This window comes from Rattus rattus, chromosome 2 (assembly GCF_011064425.1).
Source record: "Rattus rattus isolate New Zealand chromosome 2, Rrattus_CSIRO_v1, whole genome shotgun sequence".
Taxonomy (NCBI): domain Eukaryota; kingdom Metazoa; phylum Chordata; class Mammalia; order Rodentia; family Muridae; genus Rattus; species Rattus rattus.
The window spans coordinates 3,387,908-3,410,884 of NC_046155.1; the positions used below are offsets into that span (position 1 = coordinate 3,387,908).

Sequence of the window (22,977 nt, forward strand, 5' to 3'; positions counted from 1 at the left end):
TGGACCCGACTCTTGTCTCCAAAGAAGTCCGAACCCCAGGCTGATCCCCAGTTCCACTCAGTACAATTGGGTTTGCTCTGGAATAGAAGACAAACCCCTTTATTTCGTTGAACCGAAGTTTCAGTCTTTGTAAAATAAGGAAGGTACTTGAGCACGTTGTGGTGGTGCACGCCTTAAGAAGAAGTGGACCTCTCCGAGTTCAAGGCCAGCTCGACATATATTTTGAGTCCAGGCCAGCCAAGGCTACATAATGAGAATTTGTCTCAAAATAAAATAAAATAAAAAAAAAATGGCACTCGAAACAAATAATCCTTAAGATGTTTTCTAGCCATGCAATTAATTTACCTACAGCTATAGTTGCTGCCTCTCCCCAAATGCAAAGAAAAAATGGCAGTGGAGGGTGGGGAATGAGATAGTTTAACCAAGACTCTCAGCTTGGGATGTGATCTAGACAACCTAGATTTGTGATTTGGGTACAGATTTATGTGCCTGGGTACTTTAACTGTCTGCCTGTATTTGTGCCATGTGAATACCTGTTGCTAATGGAGATCGGAAATGATGTCAGATCCTCTGGAACTGGAGTTAATGATGGTTATGAACCCTTCATGTGGGTGCTGAGGATCAAACCTAGTCCCCTGCAATAACAAATGCTCTTACGTGCTGAGCTAGGCCCCCACCTCGGGGTGTGTTTTGTTTTGTTTTGTTTTTCAAGACAAGGTTTCTCTGTATGTAGCCCTGACCGTCCTGGAACTCACTCAATAGACCAGGCTAGCCTCAAATTCACAGAGATCACACACACACACACACACACACACACACACACACACACACACACACACCCTACATTTTTAGTTCAATGCCTACATACAGTAACCACTATTCTAAGTAATGCTTCTCAGGCAGGATTGTAAGGAGGAGGCTTGAGTCTGAAGGCCAGGGCACTTACAGGCCCAGCATGTAGGGAAGATTCAGGGTCCAGCATCAGGGGGTGGGGAAGATGCTTTTCCTTCCTTAGGATTCATAGAGGATGTGGGCACTTACTTGTTATATGAAAGTTGCTGAATATACTTAAAATATTTTAAAAGATTCAAATGCTCTATCTGCATGTTCATAGATGGTCGTGAGCCACCATGTAGTTGCTGGGAATTGACCTCAGGGCCTCTGGAAGAGTAGACAGAGTGCTCTTGGCCACTGAGCCATCTCTCCAGCCCTTAAAAAAAACATTTTCAAAATATTCATTTTTTACTTGATATGTATGGGTATTTAGCCTGTGGATGTCTGTATACAACATGCATGCAGTGCCCATAGAGGTCAGAAGAGGGCATCAGATCCTCCTGGAACTGACATTAGGAATGCTTTTGAGCTTCCATATGGGTGCTGAGAATCAAACCTGGGTTCTCTGCAAGAGTAACAAGTACTCTAAGCCACTGAGCCCACCTCCAACCCCCATGCACTTAAACACCTATTATGTATGTGATACTGTGTGGGTACTCTGAGGAATGTGATGATGTAAATACAACCTCTGCCCCCAGAAAACAGAGTCCAAACACGTAAGTTAAGTAAATATTAATGTAGCATTCAAGGTCTAGGTCACTGTGCTCTGGAGATTCCAATGCAGGAGAGCCCACTCCCAAATCACATTATACCTAGAAAAAGAGGAGGCTTCACATGACCTTCCTAATATTAGACAAGTATTAGAAAATGTAAAGTGTACATGTCAAAAATTAGGGACAAGGTATTCTGGGGACCCTTCTTACAGCTTGTGATCATAGAAGAGCATTGTCTGTGCTCCTGACTAGATGGTCCTAGAAGACAGATTCTGTCTTCTCCTCATATATCTCAGCATATAATATATATCAGTGAGTAGTTTCCCTGTACTGGGACCAGGCTAGGTACTTAAGGACTGGAGGCCTTCTTACATTCCTAAGGAGGAAGAACATGACCAGGCAGGTGGTTATGGGGCAAGAGCCAGATTGTGGCATATTTCGTACAGTACCAACCCACTGAGAGAGCAAACTAATAGTGTCTTGATGTGTAGAAAGGTCTATGAACCTCCTTTCCTGGAGCTTTAAGGAAGAGCTATAATGGGAGGAATGACACCTAGACCATGAGGCAACCTTAAAGAACAAAGGGACACCCCTTCAATCCATGTCCATATTTGACAACCCATAGCCACCCACTATAACCTCCCATCTATGATGCCCTTAGCAGCAGGAAGCTACTTCTACCACACCAGGTTGCCAGGCCACTGCAAAAGGATGAGCAAAGCGGCTCCATCTCCAGGATGCTTGGGGTCCTGCTTTTCTCCTAGCCCAGAAGTTAGCCTTCTGAGACAGGGGTCCAGGGAGTCGAGGCAGCAGTGTCTCTCAAGTAAGGCACAAATAGACAAGACCTAGAGGAGGAAGCCTGGGGGACAGGGCCTCTTGAAAAAGGTCCGAGTTTCCCAGTTGTCTGACTTGAGGCGGGTGCAAGGTCACCTTCAAACCAGGGAAATGGGGAGACGGTGTAAAAGGAGAGCACACAGCCAATTGCCTTTTCTGTCCTAGATATGGGATGGTTCAGACCTTCAGGAGACTACGAGGCTCCCCTTTTTGGAAACATAAACCCAGAAGAGATCTTACCCGAAAAATGGCCCTGGTTTGTACCTGGAAGCCTGCGGTTGCTCTGCGTCTGCTTCATCTCCGCTGGCTGCAGGTAAGCGCTTGCACGGTGTGTGGGATTCCTTCGCAGCTCACTGTCAGATGAAGTCCGGTAAGTCCAGGCCTGCTGGGTAAGAAGTCATGATAGCTCCATGTCTACCAAGGAGGCCTGTGCCTGCCGGTTTCGGGAGTATAATGGTCCTTTACCATTTGCAGAGCACCGTCACTTGCATGCGATCTCATTTGGTCTCAGCAGCAGCAGATTCTTATGATGTAGTTTCACTTTTCAATCTGAAGGTCCTATTCTTAGGGTATAGATCTAAGAGCTAACCGACGGCATTGAGACCAGTAGTTTCCTGCCTAATATCGCTAAGGGACTGGGAGGCCACAGTCCTCAGCTGGATTCCAGAAAGCAATTCTCTCTCTTCCCAACTCAGCCAGAATTTCCTGCCTATTTTCCACCTATTCACAGGACCTATTCACAGATATATTAGAAGAGAGTCTCTCATTCTCTTGCCTCATTGGATGCAAACCTGTTCCCATGTGTGCAATCCCATTGAGAGTTACAGCTCCTTTCCTTGACTCTGCCAGGTTTACCCTCTGGCACATAAGTACCCAGATAGCTGAGATACTTGGGGAATTGTGTATCTGGCTATAGGAGCAAGAAAGGAATCTGAGGGGTTGGGGATTTAGCTCAGTGGCAAGGCCCTGGGTTCGGTCCCCAGCTCCGGAAAAAAAAAAAAAAAAGAATAGGAATCTGTCTGGTTCGGTCCCCAGCTCCGAAAAAAAAGGAAAAAAAAAAAAAAAAAAAAGAATAGGAATCTGTCCCCCCACCTGCATGGGGAAGGAAGCTGTAAAGTTTGCCTGGCGAGGCTAGCCTGGGTAGGAATTCCTACCCCACCCGGCTGGTCCTCCAGACTCAGGGAGCTGGAGAGGTACAGTGACAGGTGAGAATGACAAGGAAGGGTACAAAGACAGGAAGGCCACGTCAAAGCAGAGACAGCTGTCAGGTGAGATAGGTCTGGGTAGGAGGCTCATTGACAAGAGGGAACAGACTATGTGTGTCCTACATGACTTGTTCTCATGTGTCCTGAGGAGGTTTAGAGATAGGGGGTTTACCCAGGACAGCAGTAGCCTATCTTCCCAAGCAGCCATCCTGGTTTGGCTAACTGATTCCCAGCCTAAGAAGCCCTCAGGACCATACCACCCGCTCACTGATGGTTCAACTACATACCTCCTCCTTCTCTGTCCACATTCTGAAGACTTCATTGTCCTGAATGCTCCTGTGTTGGGATGACTTCTGTGTCTTCAGAAGGTCTTGCTGCTGCCATCCCGCAGGACCAGCTGAAGCACAGGAGCACATGCCACTTGCTGGGCCTCTGCATCTTGTCCTAGGTGTGTCCCTGTTGTACTGAACTTCCAGGAAGATATCTCTGATTCCTATTCTCTGACAAAGGTGGAAGGACCCAGATAAGAGAGGAGGGCAGGGCAGCAATGCCAGGAACTTGGAGCCTAGGTGAGAAGGGACTCCATTAAAAGGAGGACATCATGGAACTGAAGGCCAGGGAACTAAGGTAGCTTGGGCGTCAAGGTTTCTGGCAGTGGGTTGTGGGGCAGGCAAAGGCTGGTTTGAGCAAGGAACTGCCCTTGGAAGGATTCTTTTTCTTGTTGGAACTATGGTGGATTGGAGTACGAGGGTTTGTGTGACAGAGCAGCTGGGACAAAGTCCATTCTCTTTCCTTGCAGCTCATCTCTGAGTCTGGGAGCTCCGACCAACCTCTTGTTGCCTCCTCCATTCTACTTCCATACCCCTCACACCCAGATGTAAGCCTCTGGGTGACAATCCACTTTCCACACGTAACGACCAGACTCTGATGGTCTTTCTTCAGACATCTCCCTTTTGCTCCCATGTCCTTGACCTTGTCCCCGTCCCTGTCACCATGCCTTCATGGTTCCTAGGCTTTCATTGCTGTTTCTAGGCTAAGGACAGGCTGTGTCATTCCATCAGCGCAAAGACTCGGGCCATCTTTTGGAGCCTCACATCACTTTCACGTTACTCCATGTCCAGTGCCTTCAGTGGTGCTTTCCTTCATGACTCAGGGCCATTCCACATGGCACCGCCCTGCCTTTCTAGCTTTATCTTCCAGGATCCAAGCCTGTGTCTCCCTCCCTCCCTCCCTCCTTTTTCTTCCTTCCTTCCTTCCTTTCTTTCTTTCTTTCTTTCTTTCTTTCTTTCTTTCTTTCTTTCTTTCTTTCCTCTTTTGTTTAGGTTTGTTTGCTTGTTTGTTTGTTTTAAAACAGGGTTTCTCTGTTGTAGAATCACTCTGTAGACCAGACTGGTCTCCAACTCAGATCTGCCTACCTCTGCTCATGAGTGCTGGGATTAGAGGTGTGGGCCATCACAATAACTGTTCCTTTGAGACACTTCAGTTCTCTGCCGAGAAGTTGCCTGCTCTGCCTAGAAGGCCCCTCTAACCTGTTTACAGGAGTGGGGAGAAGGCTGAGTGTAGAAGATGCTTGCCGTGTAACCCCAAAGACCCAGATCCCTAGAACCCGTGTAAACTCAGGCACAATAACATAGGCACCTGTAACCCCAGTGCTGCTATGGGGAGAGAAGACAAGGGAACCTATAGAAGTCTGGCGCATGCTCAGTAAAGAAGAGATATCCTGTCTGAAGAAGGTAGAAGGCAAGGACCAACACCCAAGATTGTCTTCCAGCCACTACCTGCATGCTGTGGCATGTATGGATCCACACTAGCACACAGGCATATCACACATGTCCACAAAACAAAATACTAGCACACCAGGTACATGGGCAAGACATTTCATATAAATAAAATGAAAAATAAAACAACTTTTACAAACTTAAAAATAGGGCTAGGCAAGGTAGGCACCAGATGTGCATGTAGTGCACAAACATACATGCAGGCAAAACATCCATATACATAAAAATACATAAATAAAGATTTGAAGTATAAGCCAGGTATTGGTGGTTCACGCCTTTAATTCCAGCACTCGGGAGGCAGAGGCAGGAGGATCTCTGAGTTTAAGGCCAGCCTGGTCTACAAAGTGAGGTCCAGGACAGCCAGGGCTACACAGGGAAATCCTGTCTCCACAACATACCCAAAATTTTTAATTAATATAATTTAAATTTTTACAAGTATAAATTGTAGCGTCAACTATATGTACAGGCTGCAGCTATGGCTCAGAGGCAGAGCACTTCCTGTCATGTATTAGTGAGATGCTAGATTCAGTCCCCAGCATTGCACCACAGAGTACATTTGTAATATACAGCCTCAGCACTATCCATGTCTAGAAACGTTTCCTCATCACAAACAGAAACTCGCCTGTGGTACAGTGTGCTTTCTGTGCATCTGCCTCCTTCAGTACTGCTGGGAATGGAATCTTACCTCATTTGGGCCTTTGCATGTGGTTTAATTCACTTAGCATAATGTGTTCAGGTTTTAGCCAAGTCGTTCCATAACCCAGAATGTCATTTCTTGTTAAGGTAGAGATAGTCCTTTTACGTATACATGCAGTTTACCTATCCATTTTCACGTTTTTAAGCATTTGGAGTCTAAGCCTTTGTCTGCTGTGAGAAATGCTGCAGCGGGCATTGTCTTGTGTCTGCCTGAGTCCCAGCTTTCACTTAGTCTGGGTACACACCTGAGAGTGGGGTTGCTGGATCATTCTGGGCAACTTTATGAGAAACTGCCAAAGTGTTTTCCATCCATACCAACCAAGAAATAATGAGGAAAATCTAGACTCTAGACCATAATCACAACAAACAAACCTAGCAAACACACACTCTCGTACTATCTGAACTGTCTCTTTTTTTTTTTTTTTTTCTGGAGCTGAGTACCGAACCCAGGGCCTTGCACTTGCTAGGCAAGCGCTCTACCACTGAGCTAAATCCCCAACCCCCTGAACTTTCTCTTCTATCAAAGACTCATCCCTTCCATTGTTTTTTTACAAAGTGATAAGTTGAAACTATGTGGTTATTATGTTCCCCAATAATCTACCAACCATTGGTTTTATTTTTATTTACTTTTTGTGTGTCTAGGGGATCATTAAAGGCCTTGTGTAGGAGTTGGGGATTTAGCTCAGTGGTAGAGCGCTTGCCTAGCAAGCACAAGGCCCTGGGTTCAGTCCCCAGCTCCAAAAAAAAGAAAAAAGAAAAAGAAAAAAAAAAAAAGGCTAGGCAAGTTCTCTGTTATTAAGTTGCACCCCTAAACCCTCAAATACTAGTTTTAACATCAGGTAATAGTCTTGCCTAAATTATTTATTTCATTGTATTTTAAAAATTGTGTAATTTCTCTATATTATACATTTGATTGATTTAGTAAGCTATTATTTTTCAGTAAAAAGATTTTTTTCTTGTCACATTTACCCCTGCAGATTCAATGTATTACATCATTGCGATTAGTATTGTTTTTGAGGACTTATTTAATGTGTATGTGTATGTCCCTGAGTGTGTTTATATGCAGTGGGTACTCACTGAGCCAAAAGAGGGTGTTGGATCCCCTGGAGCTGGAGTTGCAGGAAGTTATGAGCTTTGGGGAATGTAGGTGCTGGGAACTAAACTTGGATCTTCTGTGAGAGCAGTATCAGTGGAGCCACTCTCCAGCCCCACAGTGATCTTTCTGGTACTCAAGTTTGGGCAGTAGGAGCCCCTACAGCTGACCCTAGGTCTCTGAGCACCTTGTTGCTCCTGTCACAGGACACTGTTGCAGGTTCACCTTGATCTACCCTGATGAAAATTACCATTCATCCAGAGATCTCAGGTTCTTTAAGTGGGAAAACTGTTTTCAGAAACTAAAAGCAACTCCAGATATGCTCTTTGCTGCACGCATTGCTTCTAGGCTTTTAGGATGGATGGTAAATGGGAGGTTTAGGACTTGAGTTTTAGGACTGCTGACTCAGACCAGGGCAGAGCCTGCCACTGTAAATGGCTCTAAAATTTGGACATGGCCTGTTATTGGCTTTTAGAGATAATTAGAAATGATCCTGAGAGAAGGAAAGATTTGAGGTAAACCCCAGACAACTGGCTCCTCCCCTTGCCTGACACAGCACAGAGCTGGCACTCAAGCAGAACACAGGAGTTCTGCTGCACTGGAAGGCAGAGTGCATGGTTGAGGGCCACTAAAGCAGGTGGAAATTCAAAGGCAAGCTGCAGGGAAGATAGTGGAGACTGCCAGTCTGCGTGTGGCTTCTCTGTGAACCCTTAGCTGAGGCTAGGTACACATGTGCAGGGTGACTGTGAGAGCTGACAGAGATTTACTGTTGCTGTGAGGCTGAGAGGGAAGGCGAGATTCTAAAGATCCCACGGTCCTATGAGAATTTGGATTATGGGTTAATCAGAATGAAAATACTTCATTAATATTCTGGCTGACATGAGACCTCAGTGAACTTATGCTGTAGGAATAGGGACCATGACCTAGAAGCTGGAAAGACAAACTAGAGACCCCCAAATCTGGCCCACCACAGGTCCACTACAACCTGTGTGTTTGCTTGCCTTCTCTACCTGGCTAATCTATACTACAGTGGCAGAGATGGTATGGGCTGGAACAGCTGAACTCAATGTCTTGCTCTTTTTAGAGGTCATTTCTAAACCCTTCTGTAGAACAAAGCTATGCCAAGCCTGTCTAATACATCCTAAATTCAAGTTGCAAAACGATCAAGGAGAGGAAGCTGGAGAGATAGCTCTGCTGTTTAAGAGCACTAATTGCTCTCTCAGAGGACCAGAGTTTGGATCAGTACCATGCTGGGTGGCTCACAACCAGCTCCAGGGCATCCAGCACCCTCTGTTGGTTTCTGTAGGCACTTACACAGGCACACACACACACAGACACACAGGTGCATGCATACACACACATGTTCAGGTAAAACATTCAAGCACAAAAAATTAAAATACAGTGTTTCTTAAAAATTTTAAAACTATGGGCTGGAGAGACAGCTCAGCGGTTAAGAGCACTATCCTGAGTTCAATTCCTAGCAACCACATGGCAGCTTACAACTGTTTCACACTCCAAGATCTGACACCCTTACACTGACACACATGTAGGCAAAAAGCCAATACACATAAAATAAAAATAAATTAATTTTTTAAAAACTGTTTTATGGGGTTGGGGATTTAGCTCAGTGGTAGAGTGCTTGCTTAGCAAGCGCAAGGCCCTGGGTTCGGTCCCCAGCTCTGAAAAAAAGAAAAGAAGAAAAAAACTGTTTTATGTTTGTGGATGTTTTGCCTGCATGTATATTTGTACCACATGCATGCTGTGTCCTCAGAGACAGAAGAGAGTGCCTGGTCCTTTGGGACTACACTTAGAGAAGGTTGCGAGCTACCATGTATGGGCTGCAACTTGAACCCTGTCCTCTGGAAGAGCAGTCAATGCTCCCAACCACTGAGCCAACCACTTAGCACTCCATAAATAATTAAGTGATTTTGTTTGTTTCATTTTCGAGACAGGGTCTTTTTTATTATTTATTTTATTTTATTTTATTTATATGAGTACACTGTAGCTGTCTTTAGACACACCAGAAGAGGGCATTGGATCTCATTACAGATGGTTGTGAGCCACCATGTGGTTGCTGGGAATTGAACTCAGGATCTCTGGAAGAGCAGGTGGTGTTCTTAACCTCTGAGTCATCTCTCCAGCCCATTTGTTTCATTTTAAAGACAGGGTTTCTCTGTGTAGCTCTCACTGTCCTGGAACTCATTCTGTAGACTAGGCTGGCCTCGAACTCACAGAGATACACTCAGGAGGAAGAGGCAGTCAAATCTCTGAGTTCAAGGTCAGCCTGGTCCACAGAGTAAGCTCCAGGACAGCAAGGGCTACACAGAGAAACCTGTCTCGAAAAAACCAAAAACAAAAACATGTCCCCCACAACCCCCACAAAAGCACACGAACAGGCCCAGCTCGGGTGCCCGTGCCTTTAAAAAGAAAGGACACATTCCATAATTTATTTATTTATCTTCACATCACGTTTATTCAATGTCTGTGAGTATTTGGCCGCAGGTATCTGTGCAGTACCTGCCTGCAGTGCACACAAAAGCCATAAGAGGACCACACCCCTGGAACTGGAGTTACAGATGGTTTGAGCTGCCACATGGGTGCTGGAACTGAACCCTATCCTCTGCAAGAGCAGCATGGACTCTTAACTACTGAGCCATCTCTCCCGTCCTGCATGATTCTATCCGTGTGAAGTGTTCAGAATAGGGAACTCCATAGAGACTGAAAATATGTTGGCTGTTGCCAAGGGGACTTGGAACTGTCGGTAGCTGCAGAGTTTCTCTATGGAGTGATTGGAATGTTGTTGAACCAAGTAATCATGTTAGAGATATGGTCCCCTGATTAAGAGCATGTACTGCTTTTCCATAGGCCCAAGTTGAATTCCCAACACTCACGTCAGATGGCTTACGACCACCTGTAACTCCGACACCAGAGGAATTTGTCTTTGCAGACACACATACAATACACACAGTGCAACAACCCTTGGCACACACAAATAATGAAAATATTTAAAAAAAAAAGATTTATTGGGGTTGGGGATTTAGCTCAGTGGTAGAGCGCTTGCCTAGCAAGCACAAGGCCCTGGGTTCGGTCCCCAGCTCCGAAAAAAAAGAAAAAAGAAAAAAAAAAGATTTATTTATTTATTATGTATACATATTCTGCCTGCATGTTTGCCTGCAGGCCAGAAGAGGGCACCAGATCCCATTACAGATGGTTGTGAGCCACCATGCGGTTGCTGGGATTTGAACTCAGGACCTCTGGAAGAGCAGGTGGTGCTCTTAACCTCTGAGCCACCTCTCCAGCCCCATCATACTTAAAATCTTTTAAAAATTCCTTTACATGCATTGGTGTTTTGCCTGCATGTATATCTGTGTGAAGTTAGTGCTCCAAACCACTGAACCATTTCTCCACATGGACTGCTGAGATGGCTCAGAGGGAACAAACCCTTGCTGCCAAGTCTGGCAACCTTAGTTCAATCCCCAGAACCCATGTAAAGGCAGAAGGAGAATCAGTTTCACAAAGTTGTCCTCTGACTGCATATCTGCACACACGCACATCACCCTGCCTGCTAACAGGACAGTAAGCTTTCTTAACTGCTGAGCTATCTGCCCAGCACAGACATTTTACAGAATGATTGAAACTCCAAAGGCTGGCACCACTAGTTGTTGGTGTGGATATAAGGCTCTTAAACCATCTCCACTCTTCAATTCTGGGGATGGAGCTCAGGACTTCACACACTCGAGGTACCAATGCTAGCAGCATTTGGGGCACATCCCCTAAAACTGTTCTACATATTGATGGAAATGTAAAATGGTAGACTCATTTTGGGAGATGAATTTATTATTTATTCTAAAATTTAATATCCATGGGATGGAGAGATGGCTCAGTGGTTAGGAACACTGGCTGCTCTTCTAGACCTGGGTTGGGTTCCCAGCACCCACATGATAGCTCATAGTCCTCCATAACTCCAGTTCCAGAGATCTGATGCCCTCTCTGCTTCCATGGGCACCAGGCATGCACATAGTGCACAGACATACATGTAGGCAAAACATTTGTACACATGAAATAAAATAACTCGGGGGCTGGAGAGATGGCTCAGAGGTTAAGAGCACTGACTGCTCTTCCAGAGGTCCTGAGTTCAATTCCTAGCAACCACATGGTGCCTCACAACCATCTGTAATGGGATCTGATGCCCTCTTCTGGTGTGTCTGAGGACAACTACAGTGTACTCATATAAAGAAAAGAAAAGAAAAAAAATAAGTCTTTAAAAATAAATAAATTGAATACACATATCACATACAATCCAGTAATCTGAATTTTTGGCATTTACCCAAGAGAAAGTAGAAAACATTATACAGAGACTTGTACATGCCTGTTTATAACAGCTTTATTCAGCAGGATTCAAAACTAGAAGTAATTGAAATATCCACCAGCTGACACCTGGCTAATGCATCTGGGCTTATTCACACGATGGAATATTACTTACTCAGTCATAAAGATGAATAAGTTCAGTTGACTCATCTGTGACCTGCTTCTGCCCCAGGCCTGTGCCTGTGGCCATGGAGACAAAGTCTTCAGGTACTCCTTCATCCCTGGCCTGGCCTGGGCAACAGAGACCTCAGTCTTCTCGAGCTAACTGGCCATTTATCTCCAGATCTCACTCCTGAGCCCACCGCCCTGTTACTCACACTGCTCCCTGGCTGTTATCAGGGAAGGGCAGTGTGGTCCGAACCTCCCTCCCCATCTCCTTCACCGTAACCCTGCTCTGCTCTCACTGGTCCTCACCTCACACAGTGAACAAAGTGCCTGATGAACAGCAGTGTGGCTGGACCTTGTGGGGATTACTAATTTTAATCTTTAAAAAAGTTTTATTTGGAGGTGGGGTAGAGTGACAATTCTGGAGTTTTGGTTTCTTTGAAATCATAGACTATTATATGTTGTCATTTTAATCCCAGGTGTGGACGTGAGGCTGCTTCAGATTGTCTGCCACACCCGAGTATGGCCTGCCCCGAGCTCTAGCAGCTGCCCTGACAGCTGCAGACAGTTTCTGTGATAGTGTGACTGGGATTCCGGAGACGTCAGAGGGTGCATAGATGCTCGGCCCCACGAGGGCGACTGTTGGTTGTTGTTGTTGTTGTGTTGTTCGTTAAGTGGTTGTGTGCAGAGAAGAAACAAGAAGAAATTACCTATCCTGACTGTGAAGATCAAAACTTGCCCCAAAGAACAAAGAACCGACACCCCCAATCAGCAGGAAGTAGCCTAACAATAACTTTGCCTCCTTTCCTTTCTACCCTTTTTTCTCTCCTACCTTGTGGTATGGGGTTGAAAGGGGGAGGGCAGGTGGAGAAGGGTAGAAAAAGGCCCACAAAATAGCAAAAGTCAGGCTAAAGGGGTGGGATAGCCTTGTGTAGGTCAGAGCACAGCCTGGTGGAGTCAGTCCTCACCGACATCTGTGTGGGTCGCAGGAATCGATTCACCTTACCTGGCCTGCACCTTGGTCTGCTCAGCCATCTCATGAGCTCTCTCTTTTTTTTTTTTTTTTTTTTGGTTCTTTTTTTGGAGCTGGGGACCCGAACCCAGGGCCTTGCGCTTCCAAGGTGGCGCTCTACCACTGAGCTAAATCCCCAGCCCCTCATGAGCTCTCTTACACATACGATAAAGTGGACGGAAGCTGGCAGGCCCATGCTGGTGTTTGTGAGAGATTTTTAGGAAAGACAAGATATGTCTCTGGTTACAGAAACCAAATTGTATGTGATGAGGGAATACATACAAAGAAGAGTAAGAAGCCTCCTGGGCTGATGGAATGTTGTAGATTATCGTGGCATAGGTGGTTAAGGTAGTTTGCACATTTTCAGAGATGTGCACTTAAAATCCAATTTTGGAGGCTGGGTGTGTATCTGATCCCAGTTGCCCAGCTTGCACAAGACCCTGGGCTTGATCACAATACTGCCAAAAACAAGACAAAACAAACAAAACCCTGTAATGTTGTTGCAGGTAAATTATAGCTCAGTAAAGATGGTTTTTTAAAAATGCACATTACTAATATATCTAATTCCAAATCCCACTCCGGAAAGTTTTGTCTCATAATTTTTCTCCATTTTTTCCCCACAGTATGTGGCCTTTTTGGGGGAGGCTTGCTCTGTGTAATCCTGGCAGTCCTGGAATTCAGGGTTCCTAAGTTAAATATAAATATGAAGATGTCCTAGAACGTCTTTAACATAGTTCTATAGTTCAAGAACCAAACTGTACGACACATCCTCAGAGAGGCTTGGCTTGGCGCCCTCCCTCCACTCTTAGCTAGCCCGACACTTCTTTTTCAAAAATTTTTATTAATTTTTATTTGTATGAGTACACTGCTGCTGTCCTCAGACACACCAGAAGATGGCACCAGATCCCATTACAGATGGTTGTGAGCCACCATGTGGTTGCTGGGAATTGAACTCAGGACCTCTGGAAGAGCAGTCAATGCTTAACCACTGAGCCATCTCTCCACCCCCCCCACTTCTTTCTTTCTTTTTTTTCTTTCTTTTTCTTTTTTAAGATTTATTTATTTATTGTTTGTATGTGAGTACATTGTCGCTATCTTCAGACACACCAGAGATCTCATTACAGATGGTTGAGAGCCACCCTGTGGTTGCTGGGAATTGAACTCAGGACCTCTGGAAGAGCAGTCGGTGCTCTTAACCACTGAGCCATCTCTCCAGCCCTTCTCCTTTTTTGACAGGGTCTCATGTTTTAGCCCTAGCTGGCCTGAGTTCACTGAGTAGATCAGGCTGGTTTTAAACTCACAGAGCCACATGCCTCTACCTCCTGACTGCTGGGATTAAAAGTGTGTGCACACTGTACCCAGATTTACTCCCATCTTCTAAGGCACAAATTAACTTCCTGTCAAAGGCAACAAATATTATCAACTTCTTATTTCAGTTACATTTATTTATTTTTAGTGGTAGTGGGGGCACATGCGATGGTGCATGTGTGGAGGTCAGAAGACAGTTCGCGAGAGTTGGTTTTCTCCTTTGGTTGTAGATGAGGATCCAACTCATGAGGCCCAAACTCAGGCTTGGTGGCGACTGTCTTGTCTTCCAGCCCTAATGGCATAAAATTCTTGGGTGCCTTTTTAGAAGTACTATATGCATAAAGCGTGTGTGTGTGTGTGTGTGTGTGTGTGTTGCTGTAATCAAACCCAGGGTCTTACGCATTCAGCATTATATGTATGTACTTTTTGCTCAAATAGATGCTTCTCTGCAAATCTTCTCCTCACTGCTCTATATGCCTTAGAGTTAGGTCAAAGAAGCCAATTCATGAACCAGTCTGTGGAACTTCTGCAGCTCTCTACCCATTAGGTCCCTAAACTTCACTCTTGGCGCTTTTACACACTTATATTCTGCTCTTACAGAAAGGGTTAGTCAGGTGTTTTCCACAAATAGGGAACCTGCCAGATAGGTTTCTCGATAGATGCTGAAAGGGCTATATCTACACTCATGATTTCCATGAATGATGCCAAACTAATATCCTTGGAATTGGATAGTCTGCACTTCAGCAGTGAGGGGCTGTAACGGTAGCAGTGACCTAGGAGATGATTGTCTCTACTGTGTCCCTCAGTGCATCTGAATAGGCTGGCCACTGGAGGCCTAGGCTTGCAAACAGGAAAGGGTCTGCTTCTGAACTTGACAGAAGAGTGATTTAGGTCGAGCCTTAGTTTCACTAAAGCTTAGGAGCAGCCTTCACACTGTAAATTATTTCACAGGCTGGAGAAATAAACCAAAAACAGATGTGAACATGACTTGGGAAGGTTGTCAGCCATAGAACTGACCCTGCTGGGGGAGGGGAGCAAAGATCAAATCCTCTCTAGCAGTGAGGTCAATGGTGTGGATTGTTGTCCTAACATGATATGCCATAACAAATACAAACAGGCCACCACAGGGAGCAGGGAGAGAGAAAACCAGGGTGCAGGAAAAGCTAGAGCCAGCAAGAGTAGAACCATTAGCACCTTACAGTGTGGCGTCAGAGATAACCTCAAAGTTAGAGCAGGATGCCTTATCCTTCAAGTTACAAAGAGCCAAACATGGGCCCAAGAAAGACTTGGACCTACATTACCTATAATCACTTGAGCCCTGCTGTGGGCTCATCTGCCTCGTCCTTAGGCAGCTTCTGTGGGCCCTCCCATCTGGCTGGCCCTGCCTGGGAACATGGTCTAAGGGAGGATGAATGCCGCCACCCCTGAATCAGTGCAAATGAGTCAGTGTGCTTCCCCAGGGTTACTGGGGTCTCCATCATTACCAAGGCATGGAGAAAGACCAAATAGATGTGCAAAGCAAGAACAGAGGTGGGGGGAATGTGGGTTCGTCTCCTCTGTTCTTCCTAACAGTGCTGTCCAGAGAGCTCTGCAGCCAACCTCCTTGTCAGCCTCGTGATGCTGCCCCTCAGTCTTCCTGCCACGCTAAGACCTTCCTCTTTGGTTGGCTGGATCTTCTTTCAACGTCTAAACAGAATTTTCCTAAGTGCTGTCTTTGGGGTTGGTGGTCACTTCTGTGCATGAGTCTCTTCTGTCTCTGGATGTCATCCCTCCCCTGTCTTCACTTCTGGACTTAACTCTGTTTACATTGCCAACCAAGTTTTCCCTCTGGATATCTGTCATCACCTCAAAGCAACCATGTGTAAAACTGAGCTGTTTCCCTCCCATCTCTACTTCTCTGCTCGAAAATCAGTGTTCCTTCAATCACACAAACTCATTGTCAGATCTGATGCCTCCTCCTGTTCCCACCTTCCTTCATAACAGTCTTTGTCCTTCCCTTTGTCCCTGTTAATCCAAGGTCTTAGCACTCCACATCTTTAATATTCATTAGCTTCCTATTTGGTTTTTCTCCCTGTAGTACTGCTCCCCTGCTCTAAGACACACTCTTTCTCTCTCTCTCTCTCTCTCTCTCTCTCTCTCTCTCTCTCTCTCTCTCTCTCTCCCTTTTATATTTTTATTTCAGATTTATTTACTTACTATATATGAGTACACTGTAGTTGTCTTCAGACACACCAGAAGAGGCATCAGATCCCATTACTGATGGTTGTGAGCCACCACGTGGTTGCTGGGATTTGAACTCAGAACCTCTGGAAGAGGAGTTAGTGCTCCTAACCGCTGAGCCATCTCTCTAGCCCTCTGTCTCTCTCTCTTGAGACAGGGTCTCTCTATGTAGCCATGGCTATCCTGTAGCTTGCTGTGTAGACCAAGCCAGCCGTGAACTCAGAGATCTGTCTGCCTTTGCCTCTAGAATGCTAAAGGTGTATGCCACCATTCTGGATTATAATCTTTCTGTCGTTCTTCCATACCTGGCCTGACAGACTGTTTAGGATGGCTCTTTTGGTTTTGTCTCTTCTACCCAGAAACCTTCAGGCACTCCCACTACCATAGCTCAAAACCCCTTTCTCAGCCCAGCCTGCCTAACTGGCTTTATCACACAAGATAAAGAGTACAGGCTTGGAGCTGGACTCTAGGAGCAAAGCTCACATGCCAATCGCCCAGAGCAAACATTTCACTTTCTCTGCTGGACAACGTTTTCAAAATTGCTGTGTAAGAAGTATTATAGTCTCCTCTAGAGTAGCTGTGAGGATAAAAAGCACACAGTGCTGGACACATAAGTATGTCTTTTGGTGTTTTTCCAATGTTATGTCTCTGTGTGTGCATGTGTAGCACTGGTGTTCCTGGTGCCAGCAGAGGCAAGAAAAGGGTGTTAGAGCCCCTGGCACTAGGATTACAAGTGCTTGTGAGATGCCATGTGGTTGCTGGGGACCAAAGCCAGCTCCTCTGCAAGAGCAACAACTACTCTTAACCTGTGCAGCCACCTCTCCAACCCCCTAGATAGCTTTTAGTTGTACTATCACAACATGTATGGCATACCCTGCATACATCATGCGTGCCTGACCATACATGACCCCTGTCTTAGTTTGATTTATACTGCTATGATAAAAACCATGACCAAAAGGAACTACAGGAGGAAAGGGTTTATTTCATCTTATACTTTCAGTCTACCACGAGGGAAGTCAGGACAAGGACTCAAGTAAGGTAGGAGTCTGGAGGCAGGAGCTCAGGCAGATGCTATAGAGGAATGCTCCTTACTGGCTTGGTCCTCCTGGCTTGCTCTCATACACCTTAGGACCACTTATCCATGGATGGCATCACCCACCATGGGCTGAGCTCATCCACATCAATCATTAGCCAAGAAAAGCCTCTACAGGCCAATCTGATGGGAATGTTTCCCCAGCTGAGGTTCCTTCTCAGATGATTCCATCCTGGGTCAAGTTGACAAAAACCACCAAACACCCCCGTCCCCGGCACACACACGCACACTTCTATTTGCTCAGGCCAGAGTTCCAGTCTCTGCCTGCAGGCTCTAGCTTACCCTTCAAGGACTGGAGACCTTCCATTTCCTCTGGCCTAGTCCCTATTTACTGCTGCACAGTGCTGCTTAGACTGAGCTGAGCTGCGATGGGTGTCAGGGGCTTATGAGGCCGGCCTTAGGATGCACAAACACATCTCCCTGACGGGGTTTATTTTTATTTTTTGAAACAGCTACTTCCGACACATCGCTAGAGTCTAGACTCAAATGTAAAATTGGCAGATTTTTAAAAGACCAAACACAAAACTACCGAGAATACTTAGAGACTGCATTAATTCCATAGTGGAAGGTCTAAGAAGAAGGAACACTGTGAACCCAAAGGCTTGGTGCAATGAGGGTGAGCAGGGTGACTTCAGTGCAGCAGGGGGAGCCATGTGCACTGGAGGCGTCTGCAGAATGGTTGCTGCACACCCCTACCCCAGATGCTCTCTGCTTCCTGAGAACCAGGCACCTCTGTGTCTCTAGATTTCTAGGTTGCCTGGGGGCAGCATTTGTATTACATGAGGGTTTTTTTTTTTTTTTAACTTTCCCCATATGTAGACCTTATCTCATCAAGTCCATCCTAACATCTGGAGTGCAGGTGTTTGGCTAGCCTGGTGGGGCAGCTGTGAAGGCTGGCTTTGCTGTTTTCTAGCTGTGCAGAGCATTTTCCCTCTCGGCCTCAGTTTCTTTATCTGTAAAGCAGAGACAATAATTATTACTCTCAGGCTTTAACTAATAATATGCAGTATTCAGCACAGCAGGTGGCAGGATAAGCATTTAGCAAACATGCCACGCTACCCAGCATTGTCAGGCTCTCAGCGAGCATCTGCTCCTCCAATATCCCCAGTGCTCAAGACATCCCTTCCCTGTACCTCTCTTGCACGCTCTCAGTCATTTACCTAGGTTCCCAGGCCTCCCGACTGCCCTTAGCAGTGACCCCCTGGCAGTGCATCACATCCTGTCCTAGGCACCACTCTTGATTGTGCACACTGTGTAATTAAGCTGCTCTGCCGCTCCATCTAAGACAAAAGACCAAACAAACCCTTCCTTTGATCTCATTCCCTTTCCATCTACAGTCTCCGCGCCCTTACAGTAAAACGTTCCTCAAGGAACCGGCATGTGCTCAGCCCGGCAGCACATACGCTGAAGTTGGAAAGATGGAATGGCATAGAATTCGTGAAGCACTCCAGATCTTTCTTCCTCACAGTCCAGTGTTAGAGTCAGAGACACTCCGGCCATTATCCCTTCCCTAGCGTGATAATACTGCCTTTACCCAGGAGCCAAAATAATCAAACCAAAACAGACAAGCTCCCTGTTCCCAGTTCTCCAGGCAGGCTCTTACCTCACACCACAAAGCTGTTTTTACCTCTGTGGCTGAACCCTCCTGTATTTTACCAGTTTCTTGGGAACACCTAAGGGTTGAAACTCTCCGCATGATTCCCCAGGCTCTCCGTTACCCCACTCTTCTGCTCTTCCTTTGGCTCTGCAGGCTACCCTTACCTGTCTCTTTTGCTCCATTCTTCCACTTCCCTGGCCTAGGAGTAGGGCTGGGTTGTCATTGGATCCCTCTTCTGTCAGTACTCTTAATATACTGATTGATGGATTTGGATTTTTAAGGCAGGGTCTCTATATAGCTCTAATAGTCCTGTGACTCTCTACATATATCAGGCTAGACTTGAACTCAGAGATCTTCCTGTCTCTGTCTTCTGAGTGCTGAGAACATTTTGGAGACAAGATGTTGCTATGTTGCCAGACTGTCTTTGAAACTTCAGTCCTGAATTGGGTTCCAGAGCGTTGGGATTACAAGTGATCAAGCACCACTGTGCTCAGCTCATTCTTGTGACCTTAAATGCCATTTAAAAGTTCCCCAAAGTTTTACCTCAAATCTAGACCTCTCCAGAATTCCGGATTTACCATATCTTCTGCCTACATCCCATCTTTACTGGGATACAGTGCAAACACTTCAAAAGTAACATATTGACTGGGGGTGTAGCTCAGTAATAGAGCACTTGCTTGTTATAGGCAAGACCTCAGGCTCCACCCACAGCCCCTCCCCAAAGCCAAGCACCTAAAGCTCTTTGCTCCCTTCCTCCTCTCAGCACAGTGCTCCCTATCTACTAGGGATCTGACCTTCCAGTCACTCAAGCCCAAATCCTTGGGGTTATCCTTGCCCCCTGCCCCTTAAATCCCTTAAATCCCAGTCAACAGCAGCAGCCCCTGATGGTCAGTTGTCCCCTCAAAAAGATGTGGCCACTTCTCACCAGTCCCATCTCCCCACCTGCCTCAAATCACATCTCTGTCACCTCTCCTCAGACAGGTTTCGTTACCCTTGCTGAGCAGAGCAGTTTCACCACCTTCCTGCTTTCCCAACTCCTCAGACCGTTTCCACCCACAGCTGCATTTGTATTTTCAAAACATAAGTTCAATGATGTCATTCCGTAAAGCCGTCCATATCTCTTTTCACTCACTGTAAAATCCAGATTTCTTACCACGGTCTGCAATGCCCAATGGGACTGGTCTGCTACCTGTTTGGCCTCATTCCCTTCTGTCTCCCCCTTGTCCCCTGTGTTCTGACCTTCACATTCTTGTGTGAACAGTCTGGAAATGTTCCTGCCATTGAGCCTTTTTCGTCATTCTTTCTGTCTGAGACATTTACTCAGGTAGAAGCCTTCTCTTCATTACTTCCTCTGTGTCTCTTCTCAAATGCTCCCTTACTATGGAGCCTTCCTGTCCAACTTCTCCAAAATATCTCGTTGACATTCTCTAACCCCCCACAAACCTCTCACCCTAATTTTACTTAATGCTGACCACCACACGACATAACTAATTTCCATGATTGTTTTGCTTTTATTTTCAGTAATAGTAACACCCCATGGGGACCTATGGTAGCAGGAACTTAATAGCTAGCTGCTCATAAGCTGGGCATATTAAACAGGTTTTTTGCTGGCTTGTCAGGGAAGGGGACTTAGAGTAGGTTTCTTTCTTTTTTTTTTTTTTAAGATTTGTTTATTTATTTTATGTATACGAGTACACTGTCACTGTGTTCAGACACACCAGAAGAGGGCATCAGATCCCATTACAGATGGTTGTGAGCCACCATGTGGTTGCTGGGAGTTGAACTCAGGACCTCTGGAAGAGCATTCGGTGCTCTTAACCACTGAGCCATCTCTTCAGCCCCTAGAGTGGGTTTCTAAATATTACCAGAGGACACCAGAGGTCACTCAGCTTTTGAAAAGACTGCCTTAGAAAAATAGATACAGAAGCCTGGTGGGGTAGAAAGAAACATGAGCCTTTAATCCCAGCACTTGGGTGACAAAGATAGGTAGATTTCTGTGAGTTAAGAGACCAACCTGGTCTATAGAGTGAGTTCTAGGACAGACAGGACCATATTATGAGACCTTTTTCCCCATTAATTAATTTATTCACTTTACATTCTGATCATAGTGCCTCCCCCCCATATTGAAACCCTTTAATCTCAAAATTCAGGAAGCAAGGCAGGAAGATCTCTGAGTTTGTGGCCAACCTAGTCTACAGAGTAAGTTCCAGAACCAGAATAACACAGAGAAACTGTTTCAAAACAACCAACCAACCAAAAAATAAAATAAAATAAAAATAAAATAAAATAAAATAAAAAGCTGTTGCTGGCTCTCCAGACTACTTACATTTTGGGAACTGCCAGCTAGAGTAGGGCATATTAAGAGACTAAAGTCAGGATTTCAGGCTTAATATACTTTATTGTAAGCATTAGTGAGCTCTTTGATTTAAGAACTCAGCCAGTTGTGTTCTCAGCAAGATGCCCTAGGTGGGCCCTGCCTACATCTGGCTTTATGCCAGACTGTGCTGGATTTGCCACACCATAGGTCAGAGAGGGTGTGGCAGACATCTGGTGCTCATGATTAGAGCTTGGAGGTGCTCTGCTCGGCTTCTCAGGTCCCCAGGAGCTTCAGCAGCCTGTTGTGTAGACAGATAAGAAGCTGGACCAGGAAGACCTCCAAAGTCAGCCTGCTAACTTGTTATCCAAAAATGGAATGGTGATCAGAGAAAGCCATGATGTCTGTCCTGAAGTTCTTGGTGGCTAGGAGATGCCAAGGGGACAACCTAGGTGGTACCTCAGAGTGGGTAGAGGTGCCAGAGGCTGTGGAAGACAGGGTGGGAGAAGGAATGCATAACCAAGTTGGCTCTGTTCCCTGATGGACTATCTCTAGTTCGTAACTATTGCCTATGGTTCTGTGGCTCTGGTGAACACCCCAGTATGCATGGATAGCCCCATGGGCCCTAGATATACTCTTCCCCCACCATTAGCTCATAGAGGTAAGGTCATTGTAGAGAACTGTCTCAAGCCAGGCACCTAGAAGACCCTTCTTGCTTGTCAGGAAGGACCCTCTAAATCTGTACCCATTTCTCCAAGTCAAGGCAGCCCCTACATAGACCAAGAGGGTGGCAACCCTTGGAGAAGTGCCTGGTTTCCCTGAAGGCTGTCCCAGCCTGTCCTGACCTGCATTGGAAGCGAGAGTCTTCAGGATGTGTCTTCAACACTTGGTACACCTCTACGGGGGGCTTCAAGCCCATCTGCTCTGCCCGATGCCAGCGCTGCAGCCTTGTGATACCTGCCACCGGGGAAAGAAGTCAGGCTGGGCAGGGGAGTCTGGGCTAGAGAATACAGAGGGCAGTTTCTTGAGCCTCCATACGTCAGTCTCAGGAAACAGGTGTCCAAGAGTTAGGCAGGCACTTGGACTACTTCTGAGACACATTGATGACAGAACTGTGCCTAATGGGAGGGGCCGGAAATGGGGTTCTCACCTGTGCAAGGCCCATACTGCCAGGCCAGGTCAAACTGCCTCAGCAACTCCAGCTCTGTTTCCTCCTGGCTGAGGGACTGGGTGTCTTCCCCTGCAATAACATGTGGCTCCTCAGGCTCATCCAGGCCTTTGCCCTGGATCAAAGCTGTGCCTCTATTTCTTGGCTATCTCCCCACTCGTTTGCCTTTGCCATCGGGCAGACAGACAGCTCATCGGAAGTACGAGACATGCTAGCTTCTCCTTTTAGCCAACACACACACACACACACACACACACACACACACACACACACACACACACACACAGCCCTTTCTGGTCACTTCATGTCCATTTCTCCCTGCCACCCCCACATTTCAGAGACCCTAGCTCGGGTGCCAGCTCCCCTTGCTGTGCCCAGGGGCCCCTCCCTCTTCTTCACAACAGGGTAGGAGTCTGTGATGAACCGCTTCCGACCCATGGCGGCCACCCAGGCAGGCGGAGCAGGAGGCAAAGAAAAGGCAGGGCAGCAGGCCTGTGAGAGACAGCTGCTGAGAGTGAGAGAGGGGGCCAGAGAAAGATAGGCCAGCAATGGACAGACAAGTTGACCCAGACAAGCATAGAGAGGAAGTCCTTAAGTTCCAGGGAATGACGCCTGTCTTCCGCCCCCACAAGCATGCAA

General features: G+C 46.2%; 1 protein-coding gene across 1 annotated transcript; it reads right to left on the reverse strand.

The window, feature by feature from the left end:
• Positions 1–21,234: 21,234 nt before the first annotated feature.
• Positions 21,235–22,977, reverse strand: Pold4 (DNA polymerase delta 4, accessory subunit). Its single transcript, XM_032891242.1, has 4 exons — positions 22,699–22,977; positions 22,321–22,429; positions 22,016–22,127; positions 21,235–21,655 (listed from the first exon to the last, which is right to left on the reverse strand). The coding sequence occupies exons 1-4, from the start codon at positions 22,774–22,776 to the stop codon at positions 21,631–21,633; spliced, it is 324 nt and encodes a 107-aa protein (XP_032747133.1). The 5' UTR covers positions 22,777–22,977; the 3' UTR covers positions 21,235–21,630.

Excerpts from the sequence above, each read along its gene's own strand:
- Pold4 (XM_032891242.1), bottom strand. The coding sequence starts at position 22,776 with ATGGGTCGGAAGCGGTTCATCACAGACTCCTACCCTGTTGTGAAGAAG. Across the intron at positions 22,128-22,320 it reads GCAGTATGGGCCTTGCACAG|GTATCACAAGGCTGCAGCGC; the intron begins GTGAGAACCCCA and ends CCCCGGTGGCAG. Across the intron at positions 21,656-22,015 it reads GACTCTCGCTTCCAATGCAG|CCTCTGGCACCTCTACCCAC; the intron begins GTCAGGACAGGC and ends TGTCTTCCACAG.